Consider the following 27252-nt stretch of genomic DNA (forward strand, 5'->3'; position numbering starts at 1 on the left):
TCATACCAGATGCGGTGGGACTGAGTTTGGTGGCTATTCCAGTGCAGTCCCACCGGGACCGGGTTTTGCAAAATGCTCCTATGTGCCCAGTTCGCACCACTGCAAGTAAACAGTGCCATCTGTCAAGCTAAGTGCATCATCACTGTGCTGATGTCAGCTGGATTGCACCACACAGCAACTGATGCGCTACTGGTGTGAACCAGCAGTAAGGGCTCTTTCACACGCCTGCTCCGCTTGTCCGCAAATCATCCTATTTTTTTGCAGATGATTTGCGGACATAATTTAAGTCAATGGCATTGCGGATGTCAGCGGAATACCATCCGCTGACATCCGATTTTCTTCCTTTCAGTTCTGTTCCGTTTTTTGGAACGGAACAGAACCCTATTTTTCCTCCGTGTAAAAAACGGAAAGCAAGGAAAATCGGATGTCAGCGGTGTCATCCGCTGACATCCGCAATCCACATAGACTTACATTATGTCTGCATATCATCCGCAAACGGATGGAATGATATGCGGGCATACGGAGCGGATGACACAAATGTCATCCGCTCCGTGAAAAAAAAAAAAAAAGTCCCGCAGCAGACACAAACAGCGGAGCGGCCGTCTGAAAGAGCCCTAAGTGTGATATGCAGGCCAGCTGACCAAAAAGGGAGGCAAAGCAGACAGGACAGAGAACAGCCATTCAAGTTCTGGTAAAAATTTGATAAAGAAGAACGCTGCAGGGTTGGGGGCTCCCACTGCGCCCCACTAATCAACTTATATAAACAGCAGTGGTCAACTTATGTGAAATATGCCACAGGTTTGCTTTAAAGATGCATAACCTTCTTTTACAGATGCAGGGAATTTACTTTTATAAAACAGTTGAAGGTAGAGTTTGAAATAATTTAAAACATTTTATTTACAGTTTCACATGTGATCTACAATTTAGCAATAAAAAAGTCCATGTACAGCCAACCTGCATTCTTTATATTTAACAAAAGACCCAGCATACCGGCAGAAGGTAGTACTGAAGTCTGTATCGTTAATAAAATGGACAATTAAATATTTTTGCTTTTTTCCTCCTTCCACGTAGTGAGTTTAGAAAGTCCTTCTTGGATATACTGAACAGATATTGTATCCTTTTTCTCCTCTGCCTTTTTCAGCGCCTCCCTGAAGATTCGCTCAGCATCTGCCAGGTGTTCCATCCCTCCTTTATAGAGGCCACAAAGCATACAAAGATCACAAAGGGAAAGTCCACTTTTACCTTAATAATGTTCTTACACTTTCTAAAATAACTTTATAGGAACCTTATCTGCAAAGACTGTACCACACTTTTTCTGGGTAACAGGCCAATGCTGTCGCTAACTGATGCATAACAGGGGTTAAGGCTTTACTGGCAGCATGCTGATTCTCGGCCAGTGACTCAAAGTAGTGTAGCTGTAGTAAAGTAAGTGCATCAAAGCTGCAACTTTTAAACATAAAAATAGTTTCATCTTTGTAGGTTAACATAAAGGCAACTAATATTAATTTTGAATTTGTTTGTGTTTTGGACCTCGGCAAGGCCCAGGGATGTCACTTTGCTCTACCCTTTTCCCCCCCCTGAAGATGGTTTATCTGCACGGGAGTGGCTGGAGCTGGTGTAGGACGCCCACATAGGGGAGGATGGTTGTGGCTCTGTGTGTCCCCAGTGCTTCAGATTACTTCTGGGAAGTGGAGCTGATTTGCAGCCTCCTCCAGGGGATATTCCCCGATCGACCACCAATACTGGGCATGTTTGACCTTGCCAATCCTAGTAGGTGGGTCAGCGCATACTCGGTTATGTAACTCGGCGCCATCCCCCTGGATGGTGGCCACGCATACCCAGTAGTAGGCTAGTTTTGATATCACCGCCTCCTCCCTTTTCTAACTATATGGTTGAGAGAGGATGTGGCGCAGTTGACAGGAGCCATATTTAAACAGCCCGACCAGCTTGTCTTTTTCTCACTGCATGCTGCACATATGGGAAGGCATATGGTCCCTCATCCTACACCAAGTACTTGTATGCCTTTCAAAAAGGTCCATATTTATATGAATTTTATATAGTTATCGTTTGTACTTTTAGTTAGTATACCCATCATTACAGAGGGTTTGGAAAGGAATATTTTGGATATCATTCCTTTGAAGGCCTGCTTCCCAGAACAGCCTTCATGGCTGGGGTGGGTACTGTTATGGTGGTCCTGTGCCCAGATCACCCCTTTCCTTTTGGGATGTGGCCTCGGATTCAGGGGTCTCTCCGGGTCCCTGGAAGCCTAATGGATGCTGTGTGTGGTGGCCATTTAGCCATGGTCAGTGACATTGTATTGGGGCCTGTGTGATTCTCTATGGCTGGCGGCCATGTTTGTGTAGTCGGCGGCCATTTTTGGTTGGTCCGGCCTGGCATGCATTAGGAGCGGTCGCCATGACAATGGACCCTCTGGGCGGCGAATATGGCTGTGGGAGCTCCTTTTCCCCTAGTGCTGACTCCTGGGTTTCCTTTTCCCCTGGATGGCGCACGTGGATACAGACTATCTCTGGTGCAGATCAGTGCTACTCTGGTGGGGTGGCGTGTTCTGGTGGGGTCCCTGCCTCTCTCTGCTGCAGGTTGTGGGGTGCTCTGCTTTTGGGTGCCCCTGTGGTGATACAGGTGAGGTGCTTTAGATGGGCGAGTCCCCTAGCGGTGCTAGACGCTTTTTGCTGGTGGGTTCCCCCTTTACCTTACGGAGTCTCTGGAGCAGGTTTCCCCACCTGACCTCCTCTCGGAGGCTGAAGACCTCTCGGGGTCCCAGCCCTCCATTGATGCATTGACAGCGGTCCTGAAGTTCTTTGTTTCCCTGGTGGAGGTGGCCTTTGGGCGGCGGGCTTGCAAAAAGTGCCTCCCGCACTCCCCTGCCTCGTCAGCTCGGGAATCTGGCTGGGATGCCGCAGACGTGGACCACCCTGTGGGGTCTGTAGCCACATTAGCTGATCAGATAGTGAGGATGATTCCTCCACTGCTGTAGCTGCGCACAAGAAGGTGCTGGTTGAAGCACGGATTACATCTGTGCAGGAAACTTTGAAGATGGAGGATGCAGCTGAAGCTGCTGTGGAGGTAGCCGTCCCCTTTGGCACTCACAAGCCGTCTCATGCGGCAAAGGTGTTCCCTTATCAATCGTATTTCCACGGGTTTGTCTATAAGGATTGGGAGTGTCCGAAACACCCCTTTGTGGTTCCTAAACACTTTGCGGTGAGGTACCTCTTTGAAGAGTCACTCCTCAAGAAGTGGAGTGTCCCACCAGTGGTGGACCCCCCCTGTCTCTTGTCTTGAACAAGGCAACCATGATTCCAGTAGAGGAATCTCCTGCTTTTAAGAATCGTGCTGACAGAAAGGCGGAGTCTATGGCCCGTAATATGTTCACTATTGCTGGTTCGGCGCTGAGGCCTGTCTTGGCCATTGCCCTGGTGTCGCAAACACTACTGAGTGGGCAAAAATTCTGTGCCATTATCTTGGGGGTGAGCAGATTCCTCCTGCCTTTGCTGAGTTGGCAGACCAATTGGTCCAGGGCTGCAGTTTGTATGCGATGTCTCTTTAGGATGCGGCTCCCTTGATTTCTAAGCTATCTGTCTCGGCAGTGGTGCTCAGGCGTGTTTTGTGGCTTAAGTGTTGGTCTGCGAACCAGACTTCTAAAAATGCTTTGATTGATTTACCCTTTCAAGGCGATCGCCTGTTTAGTGCTACCTTGGATGACATCATTAAGAGTACTTTTCTTCCGCAGTCCGGGAAGGGGAAAGAACCTCGTCACAGACGCAGCCCTTCTTTCTCTGCACCTTAGGGTCCACTGACAAGGGTTCAAAATCTTTCATGTCCTCCTTGGGAGGTTCCAAGCAGCCCTGGTCTGACAAGTTGAGATCGGGATTGTCTAGACCCGCAGACAAGGCTCTCTTTCAGCATGAAGGTGCGCCCTCACCTGTGCCGGGGGTGGGGGGGCGTCTTCGTTGGTTTCCGGGAACATGGACTTCCTTGGTAAACGACAAATGGGTCCACTAAGTAATTCTGTCTGGTTACAAGATAGAATTTCGTTATTGCCCTCTGGAAAGGGTCTTTCCCACCCTATGTTTGCCTGTCCCTGGACCACTTGCAAGCTCTCTTCGGGGCGGTGCAGGACCTGTTGCTTCAGGTTGTGATTGTCCTGGTTCCGGTCTCGGAACGGTTTCAATGTTTTTATTCAAACCGGTTTACAGTCCCAAAAAAGGGAGGCAAGGTCTTTCCAATTCTGGACCTCAAGGCCCTGAACTGCTTTGTGCGGGTACAGAAATTCAGAATGGAGTCCATTCGCGCAGTAGTGGCATCCCTACATCAGGGGGATTTTCTAGTCTCTAACGACATCAAGGATGCTTACTTGCACATTCCAATATGTGCCCGACACCAGCGCTTCCTCTGTTTTGCTGTAGGAGAAGAGCGCTATCAGTTTCTGGAGTTAACCTTTGGTCTCGCCTCAGCTCCCCGTCTCTTGACAAAAGTGTTGGCCCTGGTTCTTGCATTGCTACGTCATCTGGATGACCTCCTCTAGTGAGCGGAGTCCTCTTTTGCCTTGATGGGCGATCACTAAAACAGACCCTGGTTGGCTTCTAAATTACCAGAAGTTTGCTCGGATTCCACCAGAAGTTTGCTCGGAAATTGGATTATCTGGGTCTGACTCTGGATTTATCTGTAGCCAGAGTGTTCCTTTCTCTGGACAAACTCTATTGCTGTCCAGCAGGTGGTCCTCCCTCCGGACTTGCATGCGGGTGCTGGGCCTGATGGTGTCTACCTTCGAGAGGGTTCCGTATGCACAGTTCCATACGAGGTCTCTCCAAAGGGGGATCCTGGTAAAATCGAACAAGTGTCCAAAGTCTCAAGACAATCAGATTCAGCTGAGAAATCAGGGGTTCCCTGGTCTGGTGGCTTCACTCTATGGCAGAGCAAATCTTTTCTCCCCTTGTATTGGACAGTGGTCACTATGGATGCCAGTCTGTTCGGGTGGGGAGGAGTCCTGCGACTGAGCTCAGCTCAGGGTCTGTTGGGCGAACAGACTTTGCCTGGATCACTGGACGGATCAGCTCCTGGTACAGATCCAGTTGGACCATACCAAAGCGTTGGCTTATGTCGATCACAAGAGCGGAACAAAAAGTGTGTTAGCAGCTCTGGAAGTAGCCGGCATTCTCCGGTGGGCAGAACGCTTCGTTACAGCCCTTTCCCCTGTACACATTACAGGAGTGGAAACTGGCAGGCGGACTCTCTCAGACGGCAGGCGTTAGACCAAGGGGAGTGGTCCCTTCATCCGGACAGGTTTCATCTGATATGTCTGCAGTGGGGCACCCCCGAGGTGGATCTGTTAGTGTCTTGGCTCACTAAAAAGGTACCGAGATTTTCGGCAAGGTGACCAGATCCTCTGGCGGACACCAAAAATGGTCTGGTGGCCCTACGGAGCTAGTATCGTCTGATTTATGCCTTCCCTTCTTTTTCCGCGGCTTCTACGCAGGATGGAGGCCGAAGGGATTCCAGTCAGTCATTCTAGTGGCTCCAGACTGGCCTGTCTAGGTATGCTGACCTGGTGCGATTGGTCACTGACATTTCTTGGAGACTGCCTCTCAGGGAGAACCTGCTGTCCCAAGAGCCAATCTTCCATCCTACTTTACAGTCGCTGGCTTTGATGGCCTGGCTGTTGAAAGCCAGGTGCTGAAGGATAGCGGTTTGCCTGGGTCGGCGATCCTAACACTGCTGAAGGCTCGGAAATCAACCGCTACAAAGATTTAACATCGTTCGTGGAAAGCGTACGTTTAATGATGTGAGTCGATCAGTGTTCACACTTGTTCCTTTTCCGTGGCTCAGGTTTTGACCTTCCTTCAACGAGGTGTTGAGCAGAAATTGACCTTGAGTACCATCAAGAGCCTGGTGTCTGCCTTGGCGGTCTTCTTTCAGTGACCCCTAACCACCCATTCATTGGTGCTTACTTTTATTCAAGGGGTTCGACGCGTAACTCCGCCGGTGCAGTCCCCTTTACCTTCGTGGAATTTTAACATGGTGCTCTCAGTTCTCCAGTAGCCTCCCTTTAAAAATATTTAGGAGATACCTCTGCTCACGATGTCTCAGAAGGTAGCCTTTTTGGTGGCTATCACCTCTGCTCGCAGGGTGTCGGGACTGGTGGCATTATCTTCTCGTACCCCCTATCTGGTAGTCCCCAAAGATAAGGTGGTTCTTTGTCCACGACCGTCGTTCTTACCTAAGGTGGTCTCTGACATTCATTTAAATGGAGACATCATGTTGCCTTCTCTGTGTCCCAGGCCCACTCATCCCAAGGAATTTGCATTGCATGCCTTGGATGTTCAAGCGTTCAGGTGTATCTGGTAGCCACTGAGTTTTGTCGGAGGTCAGACTCAACGTTTGTGATCACAGATGCGCCAAGAAAACGGCTGTCCGCTTCTTCTGCGACCATTTCCAAATGGATCAGACAGACTTAAGCTCCTGTTACCTGGTTGGCTCTTGTGTTTAGCCTTAGGATTTTTTGTTGTCCCACCCCTCAGGGTTGGCCCTGCTTGGGGACGTTCCTTTTGTTCTGAATATGGGAGCGCTGTGTTCGTCAATGAACGAAAGAGAAAAATATGATTTTTGTAAAATCTTACCATAAAATCTTTTTCTCTGATGTCAGTCAACAGATGCAGTCTCATCTCCATGAACTGATTGGGTTTATGCTCCTCCCATCAGGAGTAGTCTAGGCAGTAAAATTTGAATACACACACCCAGGGGACTGTCCCTCTTGGCATAAACCCTCACTGCCCAATCCAGTACATAATTTTAGTTTAAAAGCAGTGAAGACAAAAGAGCCAACCCCAAACAGAGGGGCGGGTGCTGCGCCTGTCGACGGACATCAGAGAAAAGATTTTACGGTAAGATCTTACAAAAAGCTTATTTTCTCTATCGTCCGTCGACAAAAGCAGCCTCACCTCCATGAGCTGAGTCATGGGATGTCCCAAAGCAGTGTATGTATGAGGGGTGGGAAAAACGCAACCAGATAGTAACGTCAACTCCAAAAGGCTAAAAACCGGGCAACATGGGCCAACCTGGAGCTCAACGAGAAAAAAGACCCCGAAGTACAAACATTCTCTTATGAAACAGCAGCCTGCAAAACCTTGCGCCCAAGAGAGGCTTTTTCGAAGATGCCAACAAATCCACCTTGTAAAGTTTTGTAAAGGTGTGCACAGACGACCAAGTCGCTGCCTTACAAACTTGTACAACAGAGGCCTGATGGCGAAAAGCCCAAGAGGCACTCAGCACTCTAGTAGAATGCGCCTTCACAGGGAAAGGAGGAACCGGACCCTTGATTGAATAAGCCTGAACCACCGTCTGCCTGATCCATCTCAAAATGGTCGCAGCGGGCGCAGCCAAACCTTTGCGAGGACCGTCAGGAAGGACAAAGAGAGAGTCCGACTTCATGAAGGACTCAGTAACCGTCAGATAAACTCTTATCCCCCGAACCACATCCAGAGAGTGCAAGGCAACTTCTTTGTGATGTTTAGGCTTAAGACATAAGGAAGGCAACACAATGTCTTCATTCAGATAAAAATCCGACACCACCTTAGGAAGAAAAGATGGATTAGGTCGGATGACCACTTTTATCCCTGTGGACCACCACATGATGTGAACGAAAGGACATAGCCGCCAACTCAAAGACTATGCAGGCAGAAGTGATAGCCACTAGGAAGGCAACCTTCTGCGACAAAGAAAGCAGAGAAATCTCCCTAATATTCTCAAATGGAAGCTTTTGAAGAACAGACAAAACCAGATTAAGATCCCACGGAGGCAATGGGGATCTCCTCGGAGGGGCCAGATGACGCACCCCCTTAAAGAAGGTGCGAATCAGACTATGAGTAGCCAACAGACGTTGGAAGTAAATAGCCAAGGCCGACACCTGGCCCTTGATAGTCCCCCAACGCCAATCGCTGCTCAAACCCTTTTTGCAAAAAGGCCAGAACCCTAGCTATCGAAAAAGAGCGACGCTGCAGCGTTTCACAGAGGTCGATTTCCTGGCATTCAAAAGGGTAAGATCACCGAATCAGAGAGACCTCTATCCCTCAACACCTAACTTTCAACAGCAAAGCCGTTAAAGCCAGCCAGTGTAAAACAGGATGGAAGATCGGTCCTTGAGGTAGATCTTCCCGCAGAGGAAGACGCCATGGAGGATCCACAACCATTTTTACCAGTTCTGCGTACCAAGACCGCCGAGGCAAGTCTGGAGCCACCAGAATGACCGGGATGCCTTCCATCGCCACCAGAAACCTCGGCAGGAGAACGAGCGGAGGGAAGGCATATAACAGGCGATACCGACCCCAAGGAGCCACCAGAGTGTCTGTGGCATCGGCTAAAAGATCCCAAGACCTGGCCACAAACCTCTGAACTTTCCTGTTGAGGCGAGACGCGAACAGATCCACCTCCGGAGTCCCCCACTGGGCACACAGGAGATGAAACGCCTCCGGATGCAGGGACCACTCCCCGTGATCCAACACCTGATGATTCAGGTAATCCACTTGCCAATTCTCCACACCCACGATGTGGACTGTGGAAAGAGCCAGAAAACAGTGTGTTCCTTCCATACCAGAATCTCGGCCACCTTCTTGGCTGCCAGGGCACTCCTGGTGCCCCCTTGATGGTTGATGTAAGCCACGGCTGTAGAATTGTCCGACTGGACCCGAACTGGAGAGCCGCGTAGCTGACTCGCCCAGTGAAGCGGGCAGAGCTTGATCGCTCTTAGCTCCAGGATATTGATCGGCAAGGAAGACTCTTCTGTTGTCCAAGTTCCCTGGGCACAGAGCTTCCCCAGCACTCCACCCCAGCCTGACAGGCTGGCGTCCGTGGTGACCACCGTCCAAAACACTGGCAGGAAGGACTTGCCCTGGCATAGGATAGGCGATTGGAGCCACCAAGTGTGGGAGATGGCTCAACCGAGTGGCCGAGTATCTCTGTTCCATTTTGACAGAATCTCTTTCTGCAGCTGTCTCGTGCGAGACTGAGCAAACGGGACTGCTTCGAAGGTCAAGACCATCAGACCCAGGGCCCTCATGCAAGCCCGCAAGGATGACTGATCGGCCTCCATCAGCAACCTGAACGCCCCTTGCAACTTCTGAAGCTTTTCCAAAGGCAGCAAGACAGACCCTCGCCAGAGCAGAGTCGAGGATCAGCCCCAGATAGGTGACCCGCACAGATGGAGTCAGGGCAGATTTGGCGACATTGATCGTCCACCCAAATTCCTGAAGGGGTCCGAATCTGATGGAGACGTTGTCCAGCAGATCCGAATGGGAAACTGCTCGCAACAGGAGATCGTCCAGATATCCCTACAATGGAAATACCTCGTCGACGCAACTAGGCCAGCACAGGGGCTAGGACCTTAAAAACTCTGGGAGCTGAGGCGAGACCAAAGGGTAAAGCCACAAATTGAAAGGGCTCCTCTGCCACCGCAAAGCGGAGGAATTGCTGGTGTCCCTCGAATATGGGGATGTGGAGATACACATCTTTGAGATCGATGGAAGCCATAAAATCACTCTGATTCAAAGATGCCATCACCTGCTGAATGGACTCCATTTGAAACCTCTGCACCCGCACAAAGTGGTTGAGAGCCTTGAGGTCCAGGATTGGACGCACTTTGCCCTCCTTTCTGTGCACAGTGAACAGGTTTGAATAGAAACCTCGAGAGCGTTCCTGTTGAGGAACCGGTACAATCACCCCTTGAGCCAGGAGATCTCGCCCAGCCTCCCGCAGATCCTTCAAATGCTCCAGAGACCAGTGAAGATTTGACTGAAAGAACCTGCACCCTGGCCGGGACCGGAATTCGATCTTGTACCCAGAACAAACCAGTTTGCGAACCCAATCGTCCTGGATGAAGGAAGTCCAGGGTTCCTGAAAGAAGCGCAGACGTCCCCCCCACCCCTGAGCCGAGTGAGGGCGCCTCTTCATGCTGAAGAGGACTTGTCTGCCACACCGGACTGACCGGCCTTGGTCTTAACCCAGGGATTTTTAGCACCTCCAGAAGTTCTGAACAGCTTACCTTTTTCTTGCGCCCCCGGAGGCATGAAAAAAAAAAAAAAGTTTGTGAATAGAAAAGAAAAGGACCCCGCTTAGGATGAGGTGTCTTACCCTTGGAAGATTGAGGAAGAAGAGTACTCTTCCCGCCAGTCAGTCCCTTGATCAACTCATCCAATGAGTCGCCAAATAACCTGTCTCCCAGAAAGGGGAGATCAGCTAAGGCCTTTTTAGAAGCTTGGTCAGCCAACCAGTTCTACAATCAAACCATGCGTCTTAATACAATGCCCATGGCCGAGACCCTGGCCACCAGGGGAGCCACATCCATACACCTGGTCCAACAGTTCCAGCTGTTCCGGAGGAACAGTGTCGGGGTCCAAAGACTCCCGCAACCCCCTATACCATTTTGTCACCGTCTGTGAAACCAACACAGACACAAAAAACAGTTTCAAAATAGAATTTTTGTACTTACCATAAAATCCATTTCTCTAAATTTATTGACGGACACAGCACCCACCCCTCTATGGAGTTTTAATACTTCTGACACTGCTTGTTAGTAACCTGAAGGCCCTATAGCAGGGAGGGGGATGTATACCATCTAGGACTGCCCACAGGCGTAGTCAAGTCTTTTTTCTGCCTAGTGTCCTACTCCTGTAGGGGGCAATAAAACCCTATGGTTCTGACTATGGAGTGCTGCATCCGTCAATGAACTCAGAGAAATGGATTTTACGGTAAGCACAAAAATCCAATTTTTATGCTGCAGTTTTTGTGTATATTCTTTTTTTTTTCCCCCTTTTTTCTAAAGATTTGGCACCTGCCTCGTGCTTCCCTATCCTTCATTCCTGCAGTTTGTGTGTATATGCTTTTATTTTTTCTCCCTTTTTCCTAAAGATTTGATACCTGCCTCGTGCTTCCCTATCCCTCATTCCTGTGGCTTCTGGTAAGGGTCTCTGTTCAGGATTTTTATGGAAGAATTTTCTACATATTCTTCAGGTAAATTTACGATACATAATGTTTTGTAAACCTATGTAGTAACATATCCCGTAATCATATTCCAGGCGAAATTTACTTATATTGGGATACTATGTCATATTATTATACGTATTGTATAATGTCTTTATTATGTACTGAGTTTTCTTTTTGCTTTTCTGTTTCTTATTAGAACGCTCCTCTCCTGTAGAAGCACATGTACCAAACTTGTTGAGATATTGCAACTCCTCCACAGCCAAATTCTGTTTGAACTATACCATATGTGTTATATTCAACCAGTAGATATCTGGTGGGCTAATACTATTACCATTTCCAGAGTAGTCACATATAATCTGCATATATGTATGTACATACTGTAGGTGGGGCTATGAACAATAGGGATTATGTTCACTTTAGTAGCAAGTACATATTTTTAAATGTTTCTGTTGGCTTTGGATTTAGTATCAATCAACCTGGTTTGTCATGTTGAATTAACTTTAATGACTTTTCTTTTTACCGATTGCATGTTTGTCTTTTACCTTTTGGGCTGCCTTGATAGACAGCCATTGATTTGTTAATGATTTATGGGATGTGGTACAAGTTTGCTACTAATCAAACCTTTGGCTTTTTTAAACATTATTACAATGCATTCCCTGAAAAATGTACTCTATTATACTAGCACATAATATATAATACAGAGATATATATATATATATATATAAATATAACATTTGATCAAAGCATAATGATAATATCATATGTAGCGGGGTTAAACATGCCTAAAGACACTGTTTGATATGTGGGAAGGAACTAGGCTCCCTCTAGTGGTAGCTGCATGGAATTTCCCGGGCTGTGACTTCCTTTTCACAAGATGAAGAAACTACATCTCCCAGGCTGCTTTGCAAGATCCAGGAACTAGGCTCCCTCTAGTGGTAGCTGCATGGAATTTCCCGGGCTGTGACTTCCTTTTCACAAGATGAAGAAACTACATCTCCCAGGCTGCTTTGCAAGATCCAGGGTGCACGGCTGCACCGCACGGCACTATGGGGGAGGTTATTTAAAGGAAGAGAGAAGCGCGCGAAGGGGGGGGGCCTTTCTGCGCTGGACTCTGAGGAACCAGCGAGCGAGAGTGAAGGACTGACACTGGATATTGGGCCAGAGCCTTTTAGCCTGGAGGGACGACGTGGAACCGTCCCATCTCAAGCACGAGGCACATTCCTGGAGGTCATACTGCTGTTTGCCGAGACCGGAAGTCATCCGCCAGAAGGACCCCGCGCGGCTGGCATATAGCCAAAGGACTGAGACCGCAGTGGAAGCGCGCGAAGGAGAAACTTCTGTTGGTGAGAGGGCACATGCCCAATAACTGACTTTATCTGCTGAAGAGACAGTTTTATCTACAGATAGCGGTAGCGCAGCAGGAGGTGATAAAACCCCGGGGTTTATCACCATACTCTCTCAGGAGACTCATAGACAAACAATAAGGTCTGTAAAGGAGTCGCCAGAGGCTTATCTCTCTCGCAGAAGTTATTGCTCAGTTACGCAGACACCCTGCGGTGACAACTAACAGCTCGTTGTTTTTTCTCTCTTGATCTTTATTCCTAATCTGGATTACAAATGAGCTCTATTCAATAACCTTGCTAGCGAAGATCAACAAGAAAGAAGAGAACTCTGGGGGAGGGACTCAGATAGGCCCACCTACCTGGTACTGTGTCTAGCCTTAATGCAGGAGGAGTGTGGGGGTATTCTTTTACCTTTTTAAAGCTGTTTTAAATAACCTTTTATGGACTTGTATTGTATTGTATTGTATCTCCCCTATTCAATTTGATATATAGTAAACTAAGTTTGATTAATTACAATCTTGTGCGTTGTTCCATTGTGTCACCCAGAAGGACTACTATTCAAGAAGGTAACAAGGTATTGTTGCATAGTGAAGTATTGTATTCCAACCTGTGTATCTATTTGATAGTTCAGTCCTATTCTGGGTCAGTTGTGCCTGAGGAGGGATCGAGCCAATTTGATTGGGTTGTTAGGCAGGGTGTAGACCCAATAATATAATCAGCAGCTCCTGCGGGGGTGGTGCTACACGTGGGGGCTCGTCCGGGATGGCGGCATTCTAGAATACCCCGATCTGATTCGAATGGTCAGAGAGGAAGAGGTTATGTTGGACAACAAGAAGAAAAGTCGGCAGTTTGACTCAACTGCCCGGGTTGGAGTGATAAGTGTGGAAGAGGGTGACTCTCAAGTTGAACTTCTAAAGACCCAAGTGTCTCAGTTGATAGAAATGGTGTCCATCCTGACTGGTCAGGTATCCACTCTACCCAAGGGGAGTATATCGGAGAGGCCAGATGAACCTGTTAGTCTCAGCACAGATCCAGAGCCACGGCCTGCAAGATTGTTAACTTGTTTCAACTGCGGGGGAGTTGGGCATGTTAGAAGGGTATGTCCCAGCTCAGGAAATGCTGCCGCGAAACCTCGCGAGCCAGCGGGAAACTTCAGAGGACACCGGTGAAGGAGTCAACCGGGTGTCCGCCAGTCTTAAGGGACTCCAGAAGTGGTGCAGGATCAGGGAAACTGAGTCAGGGGGTCAGACCCAAATATAATACCCCCAGTTCTAGACTCCGGGTCACTGAGGGAAGGAAAGTCAATGCACACCGGGTTCAGCGGGGGCCCAGATCAAGGAAGAAAAAGGAGAAGAGGGCCAGGGTACAGAGAACTGAATCAGACAACCAGGCTACATCAAGAGAATTCCCAACTAACTTGGTCGGGCCCTCCCCAGTGGTCTCGGTTCAGGTGGAAGGAATTTACACAAGAGCCCTCCTTGACACAGGGGCCCAGGTGACTCTTTTGTATAGAGACTTCTATGATAAATATCTTACCCATCTACCTTTGCAGAAGTTGGAAGATCTGGAGATATGGGGTATTGGGACCCAAAGTTTTCCCTATGACGGGTATCTGCCAATCAAGTTGACCTTTGATCCATCAGTGGCTGGTGAAGCGGAAACCTTCGACACCTTAGCGGTGGTCTGTCCTCGTCCACCAGGGGCCAACAAAAGCTCTCTCATTGTAGGAACAAACACTGACCTGGTAAGGCGCCTTCTGATACAACTGGTCCAGGGACAAGATGCTCAGGCGCCAAGGATCCATCCCATGCTACGGCAGGCCTACCAACGATTAGTGTTGGAGCAAGAGACCCCCGCAGAAGGAGTTGGACGACTCTGGAAGCTGGATAGAGCAGAAAAGGTCTTACAGCCAGGAGAGGTGGCCTGTTTTAAGGCTTCTGTTAAACTCACATGGCAACAGCCGGGTCCCTTCATTATCTTTGAATCAGGTCAAAAGGAGAGACAGAGAGGGATAGAAGTGATCCCTGAGGTGATCCCTTTGAAGGTGTTACAGGAAAACCGTGGAAGGGTTTTAGTGAGTGTCAGAAACACCTCTATTACACCAGTGAAGGTACCGGCCAGAGTGCTCCTGGGCCAAGTCAGCCCGGCTACCCCAGTTGCCCCCATTGATTTCAAAGAAAAGGAACAGGGTGAAGCGGTTATAGAGGAGCTTTGCTCTGGAAACGCTGCCCTCCCGCCGGAATGGGTGAAGAGGGCCAAGGCACAACTTGCTCGATGTAGGGAAATATTCTCTAAGGACGAGTTTGACATGGGATGTGCCAGGAGCGCTACTCATAAGATCCGCCTGAGTGAGGACAAGCCTTTCAGGGAGAGAGTCCGGCGAGTCCCCTTAGGTGACTTAGAAGATCTACGTCAACAGCTGGCAGAGCTCAAAAAGATCGGGATTATCCGAGAATCCAGGAGCCCGTATGCTTCCCCGATAGTGGTAGTCCGGAAGAAAAATGGATCTTTGAGGCTTTGTATCGACTACCGAACGCTGAACAGAAGAACCATCCCAGACCAGTATACCACTCCTCGAATCGAAGATGCCCTACAGAGTCTGTCAGGGGCGAAGTGGTTCAGTGTGATGGACTTAAAGAGTGGGTATTATCAGATCCCCATGCACCCTGAAGATCGGGAGAAAACAGCCTTCATCACCCCTGTGGGGTTCTTTGAGTTCAATCGCATGCCTCAGGGGTTGTCCGGGGCCCCTGCTACCTTCCAAAGGCTGATGGAGAGGACCGTTGGAGATATGAATTTGATAGAGGTACTGGTATACTTGGATGATGTTATCGTGTTTGGCAGAACTTTAGAAGAACATGAGGAGAGGTTGGAAAAGGTCTTGAAGAGGCTACATGAAGAAGGTCTGAAACTTTCTCCTGAGAAGTGCCAATTCTATCAGTCCTCGGTCCATTACCTGGGCCATATCGTGTCTGAAGAAGGGGTGGCCACTGACCCGGACAAGCTGGATGCTGTTGCTTCCTGGCCGAGACCCACAAATGTGACCGAACTCCGGTCATTCTTGGGCTTTTGCTCCTATTACAGGAGGTTTGTGGAGGGGTTCGCCCAGATTGCCCGACCCCTAAATGAGCTCCTGAAGAATGAAGAAGATGATGTCCCTGAGTTGGTAAAGCCGGCGAAGTCCACCATAGGCCCCCGGAAGGCTAAGGAATCCATCCAGGATCAGTGGACCCCGGAATGCGAAGGGGCCTTTGTCCAGCTGAAGGAAACCCTAACCACTGCCCCTGTGTTGGCCTATGCGGACCCCACAAAACCATATGAACTGCATGTTGATGCCAGCCGAGATGGGCTGGGGGGGGTACTTTATCAGGAGCATGAGGGTCATCTGCGACCTGTTGCCTATGTGAGCAGAAGCCTATTGCCTGCTGAAAGGAATTATCCTACTCACAAACTTGAATTCTTGGCCTTGAAGTGGGCAGTGGTTGACAAATTGAAAGACTACCTGTACGGAGCTGAATTCATTGTCAAGACAGATAATAATCCCCTCACCTATCTGTTGACTACGGCCAAGCTGGATGCAACAGGACATCGATGGTTGGCTGCCCTCTCTAGCTTCAATTTTAGCCTGAAGTATCGGCCAGGAATCGGAAATAGGGATGCAGATGCCCTATCCAGAAGGTTGCATGTTCCACAGGAACCTGCGGAAGAATGGACTCATTTGGCTCCAGAAGGGGTGCGTGCCCTATATCAGGGAACTGAATTTCGATCCCGAGGAGGGTCAAGAGCAGAAGAGATTGGGGTTTCGGCTATCGGAGTACCCAAATGCTACTGCCAGGTGACCCAAGTTGAAGGGGAGGGTTTGCCCCGGCTGTCCAAAAGGGACTTGCGGAAGGAGCAGTTGGAAGACCCTTTGGGAAAACTTCTCTTGGAAGCTCTGGAGATCCAGAGCCCTGAGTTGCTTCTAACTGACTCCCCTCAGGGGGCCCGTCTGTTGCATAGAGAGTGGACCCGGTTACAGATCAGAGAAGGAGTGGCCTACCGGAGAGGTCCATCTGAAGATCTGGAGGAGAAGTGGCAACTGTTCTTACCAGCTAAATACAGAGAGGGAGTTCTGGCCGCTCTTCATGATAATCATGGCCATCTGGGGCCCGAAAGAACCTTTCAGCTTGTCAGGGACAGGTTCTACTGGCCTTGTATGAGGGCCGAAGTTGAAGGATACTGTCATTCTTGTGTCCGGTGTATACAGAGGAAGACTCTGCCACGTCAAGCAGCCCCAATGGGCCATCTACAAAGTCAGGGACCCATGGAGCTGGTGTGCATTGATTTCCTTTGCTTAGAGCCTGATCTGAGTGGCCAGGGGAATGTCCTTGTGGTAACAGACCATTTTACCAGATATGCTCAAGCATTCCCAACAAGGGATCAGAAGGCCTCAACGGTAGCCAAAGTTCTTGTAGAGAAGTTCTTTGTACATTATGGGTTACCACAACGCCTCCATTCTGATCAGGGAAGGGACTTTGAAAGCAGACTGATCAAGAGACTGTTAGATATGTTAGGCATTCAAAAGACTAGAACCACTCCCTACCATCCACAGGGGGATGCCCAGCCTGAACGATTTAACAGGACTCTTTTGGATATGTTGGGGACTTTGAGCTCAGAGAAGAAACAGCATTGGGGCAAGCACGTAGCTGCCATTGTGCATGCCTACAACAGCACTGTCAGTGATGCTACTGGATATTCCCCTTATCGGCTGATGTTTGGAAGGGAGGCTCGGTTGCCAGTGGATTTGGCCTTTGGCATTTCGCCTGATCATACCTCTTCAGCATCGCATAGAGGATATGTGGACCGACTGCGGAAGAGTCTGAAAGCGGCCTATGACAAGGCTCAGGCCACATCTGATCAACGTGGACTGCGGAATAAAAAAAATTTCGACCTAAAAGTTCGGATCCATGACCTGCAACCAGGGGACAGGGTTTTGTTGAGAAACTTGGGTGTCCCGGGAAAACACAAGTTGGCAGACCGCTGGAAGTCCCAACCTTATGTTATCTGCAAGCAACTGCCAAACCTTCCTGTGTACCAAATTCGGCCTGAAGGAAGTGTGGGTCCATTGAAGGCTTGGCATCGGAACCATTTGCTGCCTCTCTCTGAAGCGGTTCGTATGCCCCCTGTGGAAGACTTGTCAGAGGCCCCTTCGACTTCTCGCCGGTCCAGACCAGTTACCAGATCTCAGACGACGCTCCCAGATGAGGGAGAGGGAAGTTCTCCATCTGAAGATTTGGAAGATGAAGAGGAGGTACCCGACTGGTTGTGGTCATCTCAGTTGCCAGAACCCACACCTGCCTCCCTGTCTTCATCTGACTTGGCTGATAGAGGAGCCCTTCGGGCAGAAGCCCCTGAATTCATACCCTTTCATATGCTTCCAGAAGAAGCAGCTGAGGATGAAGATCCTGAGGAGGAGGTTGCACCCTTCTCTGAAGAAGAACTGACCTCTCTTGAACCATCAGGTTCCTCTGTGTTGGAACATGAGGAGGGGGACATTGAAGAATCCTCAGAAGTGCCTGATCCTAGCACCTCTGAGAGCATGCCTCCACGGGAACAGAGGGAAAGGAGAGTCATTCACCCACCTAAGAGACTGACCTATGATCAATTGGGTGAATGTTCGGAAGAAGCTGTTTTTACCTCCAAAAGATCTCCTGACCAGCCTAGTTCCTCCACTGTAGATTTGGTGGGGGACAACCCTAGCTCACCCCCAGGCACAACTGTACAAGCCACCCAAGTTTTGGGGGGTCTGTGAGAGATCATGAGAACAAAGTATTGAAGTAGAAAACGTTTGCATTTAAGTTTGTACATAAGGATATTGGGTTTGGCCATTATAATAAGCACAGTTTTTGATGTTCACAATTTGGTTTATTTTGTGAGTTAATGTTTGCGCACATTTTGTTGCTCTGACCTCACTATATGTTTTTCTCTTTCTCACCTTTTGATGTTTTTTTTTCAACACAAACTTTAAGATGTAAGTGTTTAAGAAATTGCAAAGGCACATGTGCTTTTTAAAGGAGCACTATATAAAAGCACTAGAAATCAGCACTATATTAACACTGTAGAAATCACTTATTTGTTTATTAATTGCACTTTATCGTTTTACTGTTGCACTGCTATTAGAATACAAAATTGGATGTATTCAGATTGACTTATTTCAGCAAAATGTTAATGTTTTTGTTGTATAATGCCAACCTATGCACTAGGGTACATACTGTTGACCTCTTTGGGGACCAAAGTTTCTCAAGTGGGGGGAGTGTGTAGCGGGGTTAAACATGCCTAAAGACACTGTTTGATATGTGGGAAGGAACTAGGCTCCCTCTAGTGGTAGCTGCATGGAATTTCCCGGGCTGTGACTTCCTTTTCACAAGATGAAGAAACTACATCTCCCAGGCTGCTTTGCAAGATCCAGGAACTAGGCTCCCTCTAGTGGTAGCTGCATGGAATTTCCCGGGCTGTGACTTCCTTTTCACAAGATGAAGAAACTACATCTCCCAGGCTGCTTTGCAAGATCCAGGGTGCACGGCTGCACCGCACGGCACTATGGGGGAGGTTATTTAAAGGAAGAGAGAAGCGCGCGAAGGGGGGGGGCCTTTCTGCGCTGGACTCTGAGGAACCAGCGAGCGAGAGTGAAGGACTGACACTGGATATTGGGCCAGAGCCTTTTAGCCTGGAGGGACGACGTGGAACCGTCCCATCTCAAGCACGAGGCACATTCCTGGAGGTCATACTGCTGTTTGCCGAGACCGGAAGTCATCCGCCAGAAGGACCCCGCGCGGCTGGCATATAGCCAAAGGACTGAGACCGCAGTGGAAGCGCGCGAAGGAGAAACTTCTGTTGGTGAGAGGGCACATGCCCAATAACTGACTTTATCTGCTGAAGAGACAGTTTTATCTACAGATAGCGGTAGCGCAGCAGGAGGTGATAAAACCCCGGGGTTTATCACCATACTCTCTCAGGAGACTCATAGACAAACAATAAGGTCTGTAAAGGAGTCGCCAGAGGCTTATCTCTCTCGCAGAAGTTATTGCTCAGTTACGCAGACACCCTGCGGTGACAACTAACAGCTCGTTGTTTTTTCTCTCTTGATCTTTATTCCTAATCTGGATTACAAATGAGCTCTATTCAATAACCTTGCTAGCGAAGATCAACAAGAAAGAAGAGAACTCTGGGGGAGGGACTCAGATAGGCCCACCTACCTGGTACTGTGTCTAGCCTTAATGCAGGAGGAGTGTGGGGGTATTCTTTTACCTTTTTAAAGCTGTTTTAAATAACCTTTTATGGACTTGTATTGTATTGTATTGTATCTCCCCTATTCAATTTGATATATAGTAAACTAAGTTTGATTAATTACAATCTTGTGCGTTGTTCCATTGTGTCACCCAGAAGGACTACTATTCAAGAAGGTAACAAGGTATTGTTGCATAGTGAAGTATTGTATTCCAACCTGTGTATCTATTTGATAGTTCAGTCCTATTCTGGGTCAGTTGTGCCTGAGGAGGGATCGAGCCAATTTGATTGGGTTGTTAGGCAGGGTGTAGACCCAATAATATAATCAGCAGCTCCTGCGGGGGTGGTGCTACACATAAGATTCCCTTGCAGCTACATAAAAGTTTATGTAGGCTAGTAAATGAAGAGACAGAGGAACTGGGCCAGCAAAGACCATAATTAGACACTCCCAGAAGAGAAGAGGGCTAGGAGTGCAAGAAGCGAGGGGGCTGTGCTAGGGAACTGACTTTTCTTCATGCATTTAAACGTTTCGGCAAGTTCAAATTGCAAGAGAATAAAAGATCAATAACTAAGCATTAAAAATACTGGATTTTCTGTGCTTTTACCTGAAGTTTTTTCAGTTCATGACAAAGTTTTTTTATATTTAAAGAAAGCAAATACCTGGTACTGGAGCACATTAAAAGACCACAAAATGTACTCTCTAATCCCTATACTGTACACTAATATTTCTATTGTTTACCTTGATGCATGAGAATCGTTGCCATGTTGGTGAGAAATATATGATGATCTGGATGGTCTGCCTTTTCAGCTAGAAGAAGTGCTTGGCTGACAAAGTCGTAAGCTTCATCATAGCGACCCTGTGCTTCCATCACTGTGGCCAGGTCATTGAGCAGCGTAATGGTCTGCATGACATAAAACATGACTGAAAAGGAAAAAAACTTACTATACAGTTAGTGTCTTATTTAACAATTACTAAACAAGCAATGAATGCTAAGAAAGCCAAGTTGTGTCTTCTTAACATAATATAGGTCAGCATACAGGATTTATATGCATTTTACAAACTTCAATTATTAAAGGAACCTTTTCCTGAGAAATATATAGAGGTTTGCATTACCAACCCTGAACAAACATACTTGTGCCTGGTCAGTGACTAAAAGTATGAAGCTATACAAAGTTTCCTTTTGCTTCCTGATAAACAAACCATTAGATTCAGGCAATGGGACTTCAATGATGTTATACACTGCTCAAAAAAATTAAAGGAACTTTTTGAAAACACATCAGATCTCAATGGGGAAAAATCTTATGCTGGATATCTATACTGATATGGACTGGGTAATGCGTTAGGAACTAAAGGATGCCACATAGTTTGATAGAAATGAAAATGAAAATAGACCTACAGGAGGGCTAAATTCAAAGACACCCCGAAAATAAAAGTGAAAAAAAATGATGCAGCAGGCTAGTCCATTTTGCTGAAATTTCATTGCAGCAACTCAAAATGGTACTCAGTAGTTTGTAAGGCCCCCACGTGCTTGCATGTATGCCTGACAATGTCGGAGCATGCTCCTAATGCGACGACGGATGGTGTCCTGGGGTATTTCCGGTCAGATCTGGACCAGGGCATTACTGAGTTCCTGAACAGACGGAGCTGCAAACTGGTGGCGTCGGATGGACCAAAACATAATGTCCCAGAGGTGTTCTATTGGATTTAGGACAGGCGAGCGTGGGGGCCATTCAATGGTATCAATTCCTTTATCCTCCGGGAACTGGCTGCATACTCTCGCCACATGAGGCCAGGCATTGTCGTGCAGAAGGAACCCAGGACCCACTGCACCAGCGTACAATGGGTCCAAGGATTTTAATCTCGATACCTAATGGCATTCAGGGTGCCATTGTCCATCCTGTAGAGGTCTGTGAATGCCTCCATGGATATGCCTTCCCAGACCCCTGACCCACCACCAAACCGGTCATGCTGAACGATGTAACAGTCAGCATAACGTTCTCCACAACGTCTCCAGACCCTTTTACATCTGTCCCATGTGCTCAGGATGAACCTGCTCTCATCTGTGAAAAGCACAGGGCTCCAGTGGCGGACCTGCCAATTCTGGTGTTTAATGGCAAAATGCTAATCGACCTCCATGGTGCCTGGCAGTGAGCACAGGGCCCACTAGAGGATTTTGGGCCCTCAAGCCACCCTCATTAAGTCGGTTTCCAAATGTTTGGTCAGAGACATTCACAACAGAGGCCTGCTGGAGGGCTCAGGCAGTGTTCATCCTGTTCCTCCTTGCATAAAGGAGAAGATGCCGTTCCTGCTAATGGCTTAAGGACCTTCTACAGTCCTGTCCAGCTCTCCTAGAGTAACTGCCTTGTCTCCTAGAAACTCCTCCATGCTTTTACGGTGTCTCCAATCTTCTGGCAATGGCACGTATTGATGTGCCATCCTGAAGGAGTTGGCATGCCTGTGCAACCTCTATAGGGTCCAGGTATCGCCTCATGCTACCACAAGTGACAATGACTCTAGCCAAATGCAAAACTAGTAAAAAAAACAGTCAGAAAAGAGGAGTAGGGAAAAGAATGTCAGTGGCTTCCACCTGTAAAACCATTCCTGTTTTGGAGGTCAACTCACTGTTGCCCATCTAGTGCACCTGTTCATTTCATTAATATCAAAACAGCTAGAACTGATTAACCACTTCCTGCAAACCAACATACCTGTATGCCGTAAGTGTAGGAAACAAAGAAGGCATGTAGGCCTAGCGCATTATCCTCAAAACATGTTTTATTAAATGGTATAAAATGGAGGGGAATGTACTCACAAACCAATGCTTGCATCATAGCTTAGACATATCATCTGCTTAGGTCGATACATAAATTCACAATTCTCGTAGACACATTGGCTAATGCATTTTGAGGTTATCCTCTTCTTCAGAGCATTGTCTGGATGACTACTGGTATAGCTAAAAGACTCTTGTGGTCCAATTCTGTGCTTCTCAGCCTGGTGCTGTCACTTTCCTCTCATGTCTTGAAGAAGTGGTTGTATCGGGGTCAACCCAGTACTGTTTTTTTAGAGCTGGCGGTCGCCTTTCTGGTGATAACGTTCCCCCCCGCCGCTCTGCCCGGGTCTCTTCTCACACCGGGAGACCCGAGCAACCAGCTGGCATGTCCGTGGGCTGGTTAGAGTCCCGAACTAAGCTGGATTCGGCTTTGATCGGGTCTCCGATCAAGTAACCTGGAAGTGACGTCACGTCGCCACTTCTGGTTTACTCAGCTGCTATTGGCGCCGATTAAATGACAGTATTCAAAAATGCCAATTTCAGCATTTTGAATACTTTGAAGTGCATTGGAGGGGTTTGGGGTCTTTTAGACCCCAGATCCCTCCATAAAGAGTACGTGTCACTGCCTATTACATTAATAGGTTCTCAGTGACCCATCTATTGCTTTGTTCTCCCCTTTATTACACAGCACTTCCCACACCGTCCTTTTTTTCCTGCACTCTGTGATAATGAACTATTACCTGCATTTCTTGTTATAGTTCTACTTCTATCTATATTTTTTTAAATTTTATTATAGTTTTTTTCTTTTTTATTTTCTCTCTCTTATTTTTCTTTTCTTTTGCCTTTTATTTTTCTATATTTTTTATTTTTATAATTTTATTTATATGTATTTTTATTTTAGTTTTCCTTTTATTCTTATTATTTTTCCATTCATTCATTCTTTTTCTCGTCTTTATTTATTCATTTCTTTTTATTTATTTATTTTTTATTCATTGGATTATTTATTTCTGATTTTATTCCCATTTACACTTTTTTCTTTTGTTTCCACTCATTCCATAACTGAGTTCATGTTCTCTGTTTCCTTTTCTCCTTTCTTTCCCCTCCATTGGGTTACTCGCTTTATTCTTTGTTTTCCTTATCTCACGCTCAAAGTGTTTTACACCTTCCCCCTCCGGAGCCGCGCGTGTCTGGCGTGTCTACACACCTGATGTCATGGTTGCCATGACAGCAGCGGCCGCGGAGTCCAGTGAGGTGTTCAGGAAGTGCACAAGTGGCCTACGTAGCGTGCCATGATTGGCTCTGGGACACGTCGCCTAGCAATGGGGACCCTCTGCCCGTGAGATCAGATCAGTGTACATTCTGGTGATGTACCCGATCGTTACATGTGTACTGTACATCATTACACTCACTGGGGGGCACCCATGATCCCACAGTTTACCCATATGTGACTATTAGATTAATCATATTTTAAACGATTATTTTATTAAACGTCCATTGGCGGGAACATGACGTCTGAGGAGGAGGGGGTTTCACATTTTTCCATTGTTTTGATTGGTGATATTTCTACATATATTCTCTATTCCCTGTTAACACTTTATAACATGCCTGACGAAGGGGTCCTGCGTGACTCCGAAAAGTTGCACCCATCGTGATGTGATCCTTTTGGAATAAAAAGTTTCTCCGGACTGCTGTGCAAGATCCTTGGTGTGCTGGCGAATATGTCTGTAACCGCCTATTACTGTCACAGGGGATGTTTACATTGCTTGTGACAGCTATAAAAGTGATCAGATTTTTTATTTTTTTAAAGAAACCGTTGTAGCACTGCCCCCTAGGGAGCTACTGAGAATTACACTTCTTGGGTTCCCCTGGGTTACCATTAGCAACTGAATGCAGACACACGGCATTAAAAGTTCTTGGCTCAGACAATGAACAGTCCAGGGGATTTGTTTTTTTGTATTTTATTTTAGAACTTGGATGGGAGAAGGGAATGAGTGGATACTCCAACGTTGAACTATGTACAACTTGAGGACAACTAGCTGTAGTGTGTGCAGCAAGGCCGCCGCTGCTTCACCTTGCCACTGAAGTGAAGTGAATGAATATGATCCTGTGATGACTTATCTTCAGGGCCCTAGTTGGCACCCCCTTTCTACTGACTCTCCATTGGAGTGGTCCCCTTCCTGGGCAGACCCCTGGCAAGCTTCCCGGTACTCACGGACACTGTTTTTCCCTGGGTTTGCTCTACCTTTACCTCCATCTGTCAGCATACACTGGACCTCCTGGCTCAGCACCACACTTCTGGTCTACAAGGCCGAACCGCCTGTGACCACCTTCCTCAGCAACAGGAGGACCTCCTCCTGGGACCTAGCTTCCCACCCAAAGATACCCTGTCACATGGGCCCGTGGCTTTTAAAACATATCCCAGGATGCACCACTGTTGTGCCTACCCACTGGGATAGTCATAAAAAGCCTGTGTCACTTGCTGTGTTTCCTCCACTGTGCAACAGGCTCCCCTATTGGATACAGTGGGGACACTCCCTCAGACCAAATGAATCACACATGGACACATGCAACAGGCCTAACTACTGATCAAGCCCCCCTCTGAAGCAGACAGAGCAAACTATACTTTACCTAGCACCTACCTAGGAGGGTGCTACACACTGTTAAAAATAAATAGGGAAAAAAATTAAAAATGTTAAAGCGCCCCCGTCCCCATGAGCTTGCGCACCAAAGAACGCATACCTAAGTCGCGCCCGCTACTGTAAACAGTGTTCAAATTACACATGTGAGGTATCGCTGCGATCGTCAGAGCAAGAGCAATAATGCAAGAAAATGACCTCCTCTAATTCTAAACTGGTAACCGTTAAAAGCGTTTAAAGTGTCGCCTATGGGGGGGCGTGGCCTGGAGCGTGATGGGATAAGTCGCATGTGGTGAGAGCTCCGTCTACCCGATCTCCGCTTTACCCATCCTGATCCGTTATCCTGGACTTTACTCACCTTACCTCGTTCCCTGACTTCTCCTGATTCTCCGGGTACTATGTCTCCGCCTAAAAGAGGCACGACGGCCGGCTCCCAGCTTGACAAATTTCGCCGGCAGGATCCGGCCTTGCCGGCTCAAGATGGCGCCGGCTCCTCCACCCCGTCAGAACCTACGACGGCGGAGACCTCCAGGGTGCTGGAAGCCATCTCCCTATGTCAAAGTACTCTTACCTCTAAGATCGAGGAGGTCAAGATCGACATCTCGTTGATCCGGCAGGACATGTCCGCTTTGCGTGACCGGGTCACCGAGGCTAAGACGCGGATCAGTGCGGCTGAAGATATTCTGCATCCCCTGCAGCACTCCGCCGAGGACTTCACACGGCAACTTCAGCAGCTCCATTCCAAGCAGGATGACATGGAGAACCGGTTGCGAAGGTGCAACCTTCGGTTTATTGGCCTGCCTGAGCGTGCTGAAGGTACTGATCCGGCTGGATTCCTGGAGGATCTCCTTGTACAGTCCATTGGCCGTGTCTCCTTCTCGGTGATGTTTGCGGTGGAGAGGGCCCACCGCATCCCTGCACGTCCCCCTCCCCCTGGTGCCCCGGCCCGCACACTCATCGCCAAGTTCCTTAACTTTCGGGATAGGGACAAGATTCTTCACCTCTCCAGGGACAAGGGGAACATTCCCTTCCAACAAGGCCATGTCGCTGTGTTTCCGGATTTCTCTGGGGAGGTTCAGCGACAACGGGCCCGGTTCCTGGAAGTTAAACGCCGCATGCGAGCTCTCCATCTGAAGTATGCCATGCTTTATCCGGCGCGCCTTCGGGTGGAAGTGGATGATCGAGTCCAATTCTTTGAGGACCCTGCCTTGGCCATGGATTGGTTAGATCGGCGTAATGTGGCCCCTGCCTGAAGCCCCTCTCTTTCCCCTGCTGAAGATCTTGGACCTCTTCATTTCTTTTGGATTTCCTGCTGAAGAGAAAGGGGGATTCCGAATGGATGTGACTGATGCCTGGTCAGGCCCTTTTTTGTGCTCCCCCATTTCTCTTTTTCGTTTCTTGTACCCTCTAGTACCCCGCTTTTTTCTTGCTGTCACATACCCGGAGATCGTTGATACTGTTGGGAGGGTGGACTTTTTTCTTTTTTCCCTCCCTCTCTTCATTCTGGGAACTGTACATCTCTTGTTACCATAATCGCTGTTTTTTGGGTAGCATTGTTTAGCTCTACTGGACCTACTGTGCGATCCTGTTCCTTTTGGAATGGGGCTTGTTCTCTCTCCACGTTACTCAGTGAGACTTTCGCCCCGAATACTGCTGTTGGATTTTTTATGCTATTCCCATTTTTACTCCTGATTGGATTTTTACTCCTGATATTGCTGCACAACTCATTTTTTCTATTTTGACAAACTTGATAGGCTACGCTATGAATCTCTGGTCTGCACGCAATCCCCTGGCCATTTCCCGCACCCCTTTTGTGATATTCTCAGAGGTCTTGGAGGAGCGCTGGGGGGCTCCGGCAGACATACCTTTAGGTTCCACTCCAAACGAATTTGGGATCTGGCAGTGGCGAAATTGGGTTGCCCTTTGTTTCATGACGATACGCCCCTGTGGTTTAACAGACACCTAAGGGAACTGTTGCTGATCCCTGACCCGAGAATTTGGGTACAGCATGGCATTTATTTATTGTCTCATGTGCTCCACGACGGTCGCCCCAAATCATTTGACAGACTGAAAGCCGAGTTCCATCTACCGAATTCTATGTTTTTCCGATTTCTTCAGTTGCGCCATGCCCTATCCGCACAGTTTGGTGATGCTTGTCCCCATTTGCAGCCTTTGGATGTACTGCTGGTTGCAAAGAGGGACGAACCACGGCAGCTGATCTCTTTGTTTTATGATATGCTTCTTAAC

At 48.0% G+C, this 27252-nt stretch overlaps 1 protein-coding gene across 2 annotated transcripts in view; it reads right to left on the reverse strand.

Annotated features, from left to right (window-relative positions):
* Positions 1-867: 867 nt before the first annotated feature.
* TTC19 (tetratricopeptide repeat domain 19) overlaps positions 868-27252 on the reverse strand; it is an 82411-nt gene continuing 56026 nt past the window's right edge. For both annotated transcript variants that reach the window (XM_082247588.1, XM_082247587.1), the window contains exons 9-10: positions 20341-20503; positions 868-1188 (exon numbers count right to left, since the gene is read on the reverse strand). In XM_082247588.1, coding sequence (XP_082103714.1) covers positions 1037-1188; positions 20341-20503 — 315 coding nt within the window. In that variant the 3' untranslated portion in view covers positions 868-1036. The remainder of the gene's footprint in view (positions 1189-20340; positions 20504-27252) is intronic.

The sequence above is a fragment of the Pelophylax lessonae genome, assembly GCF_965119305.1.
Source record: "Pelophylax lessonae genome assembly, chromosome: 2".
NCBI classification, from domain to species: Eukaryota; Metazoa; Chordata; class Amphibia; order Anura; family Ranidae; genus Pelophylax; species Pelophylax lessonae.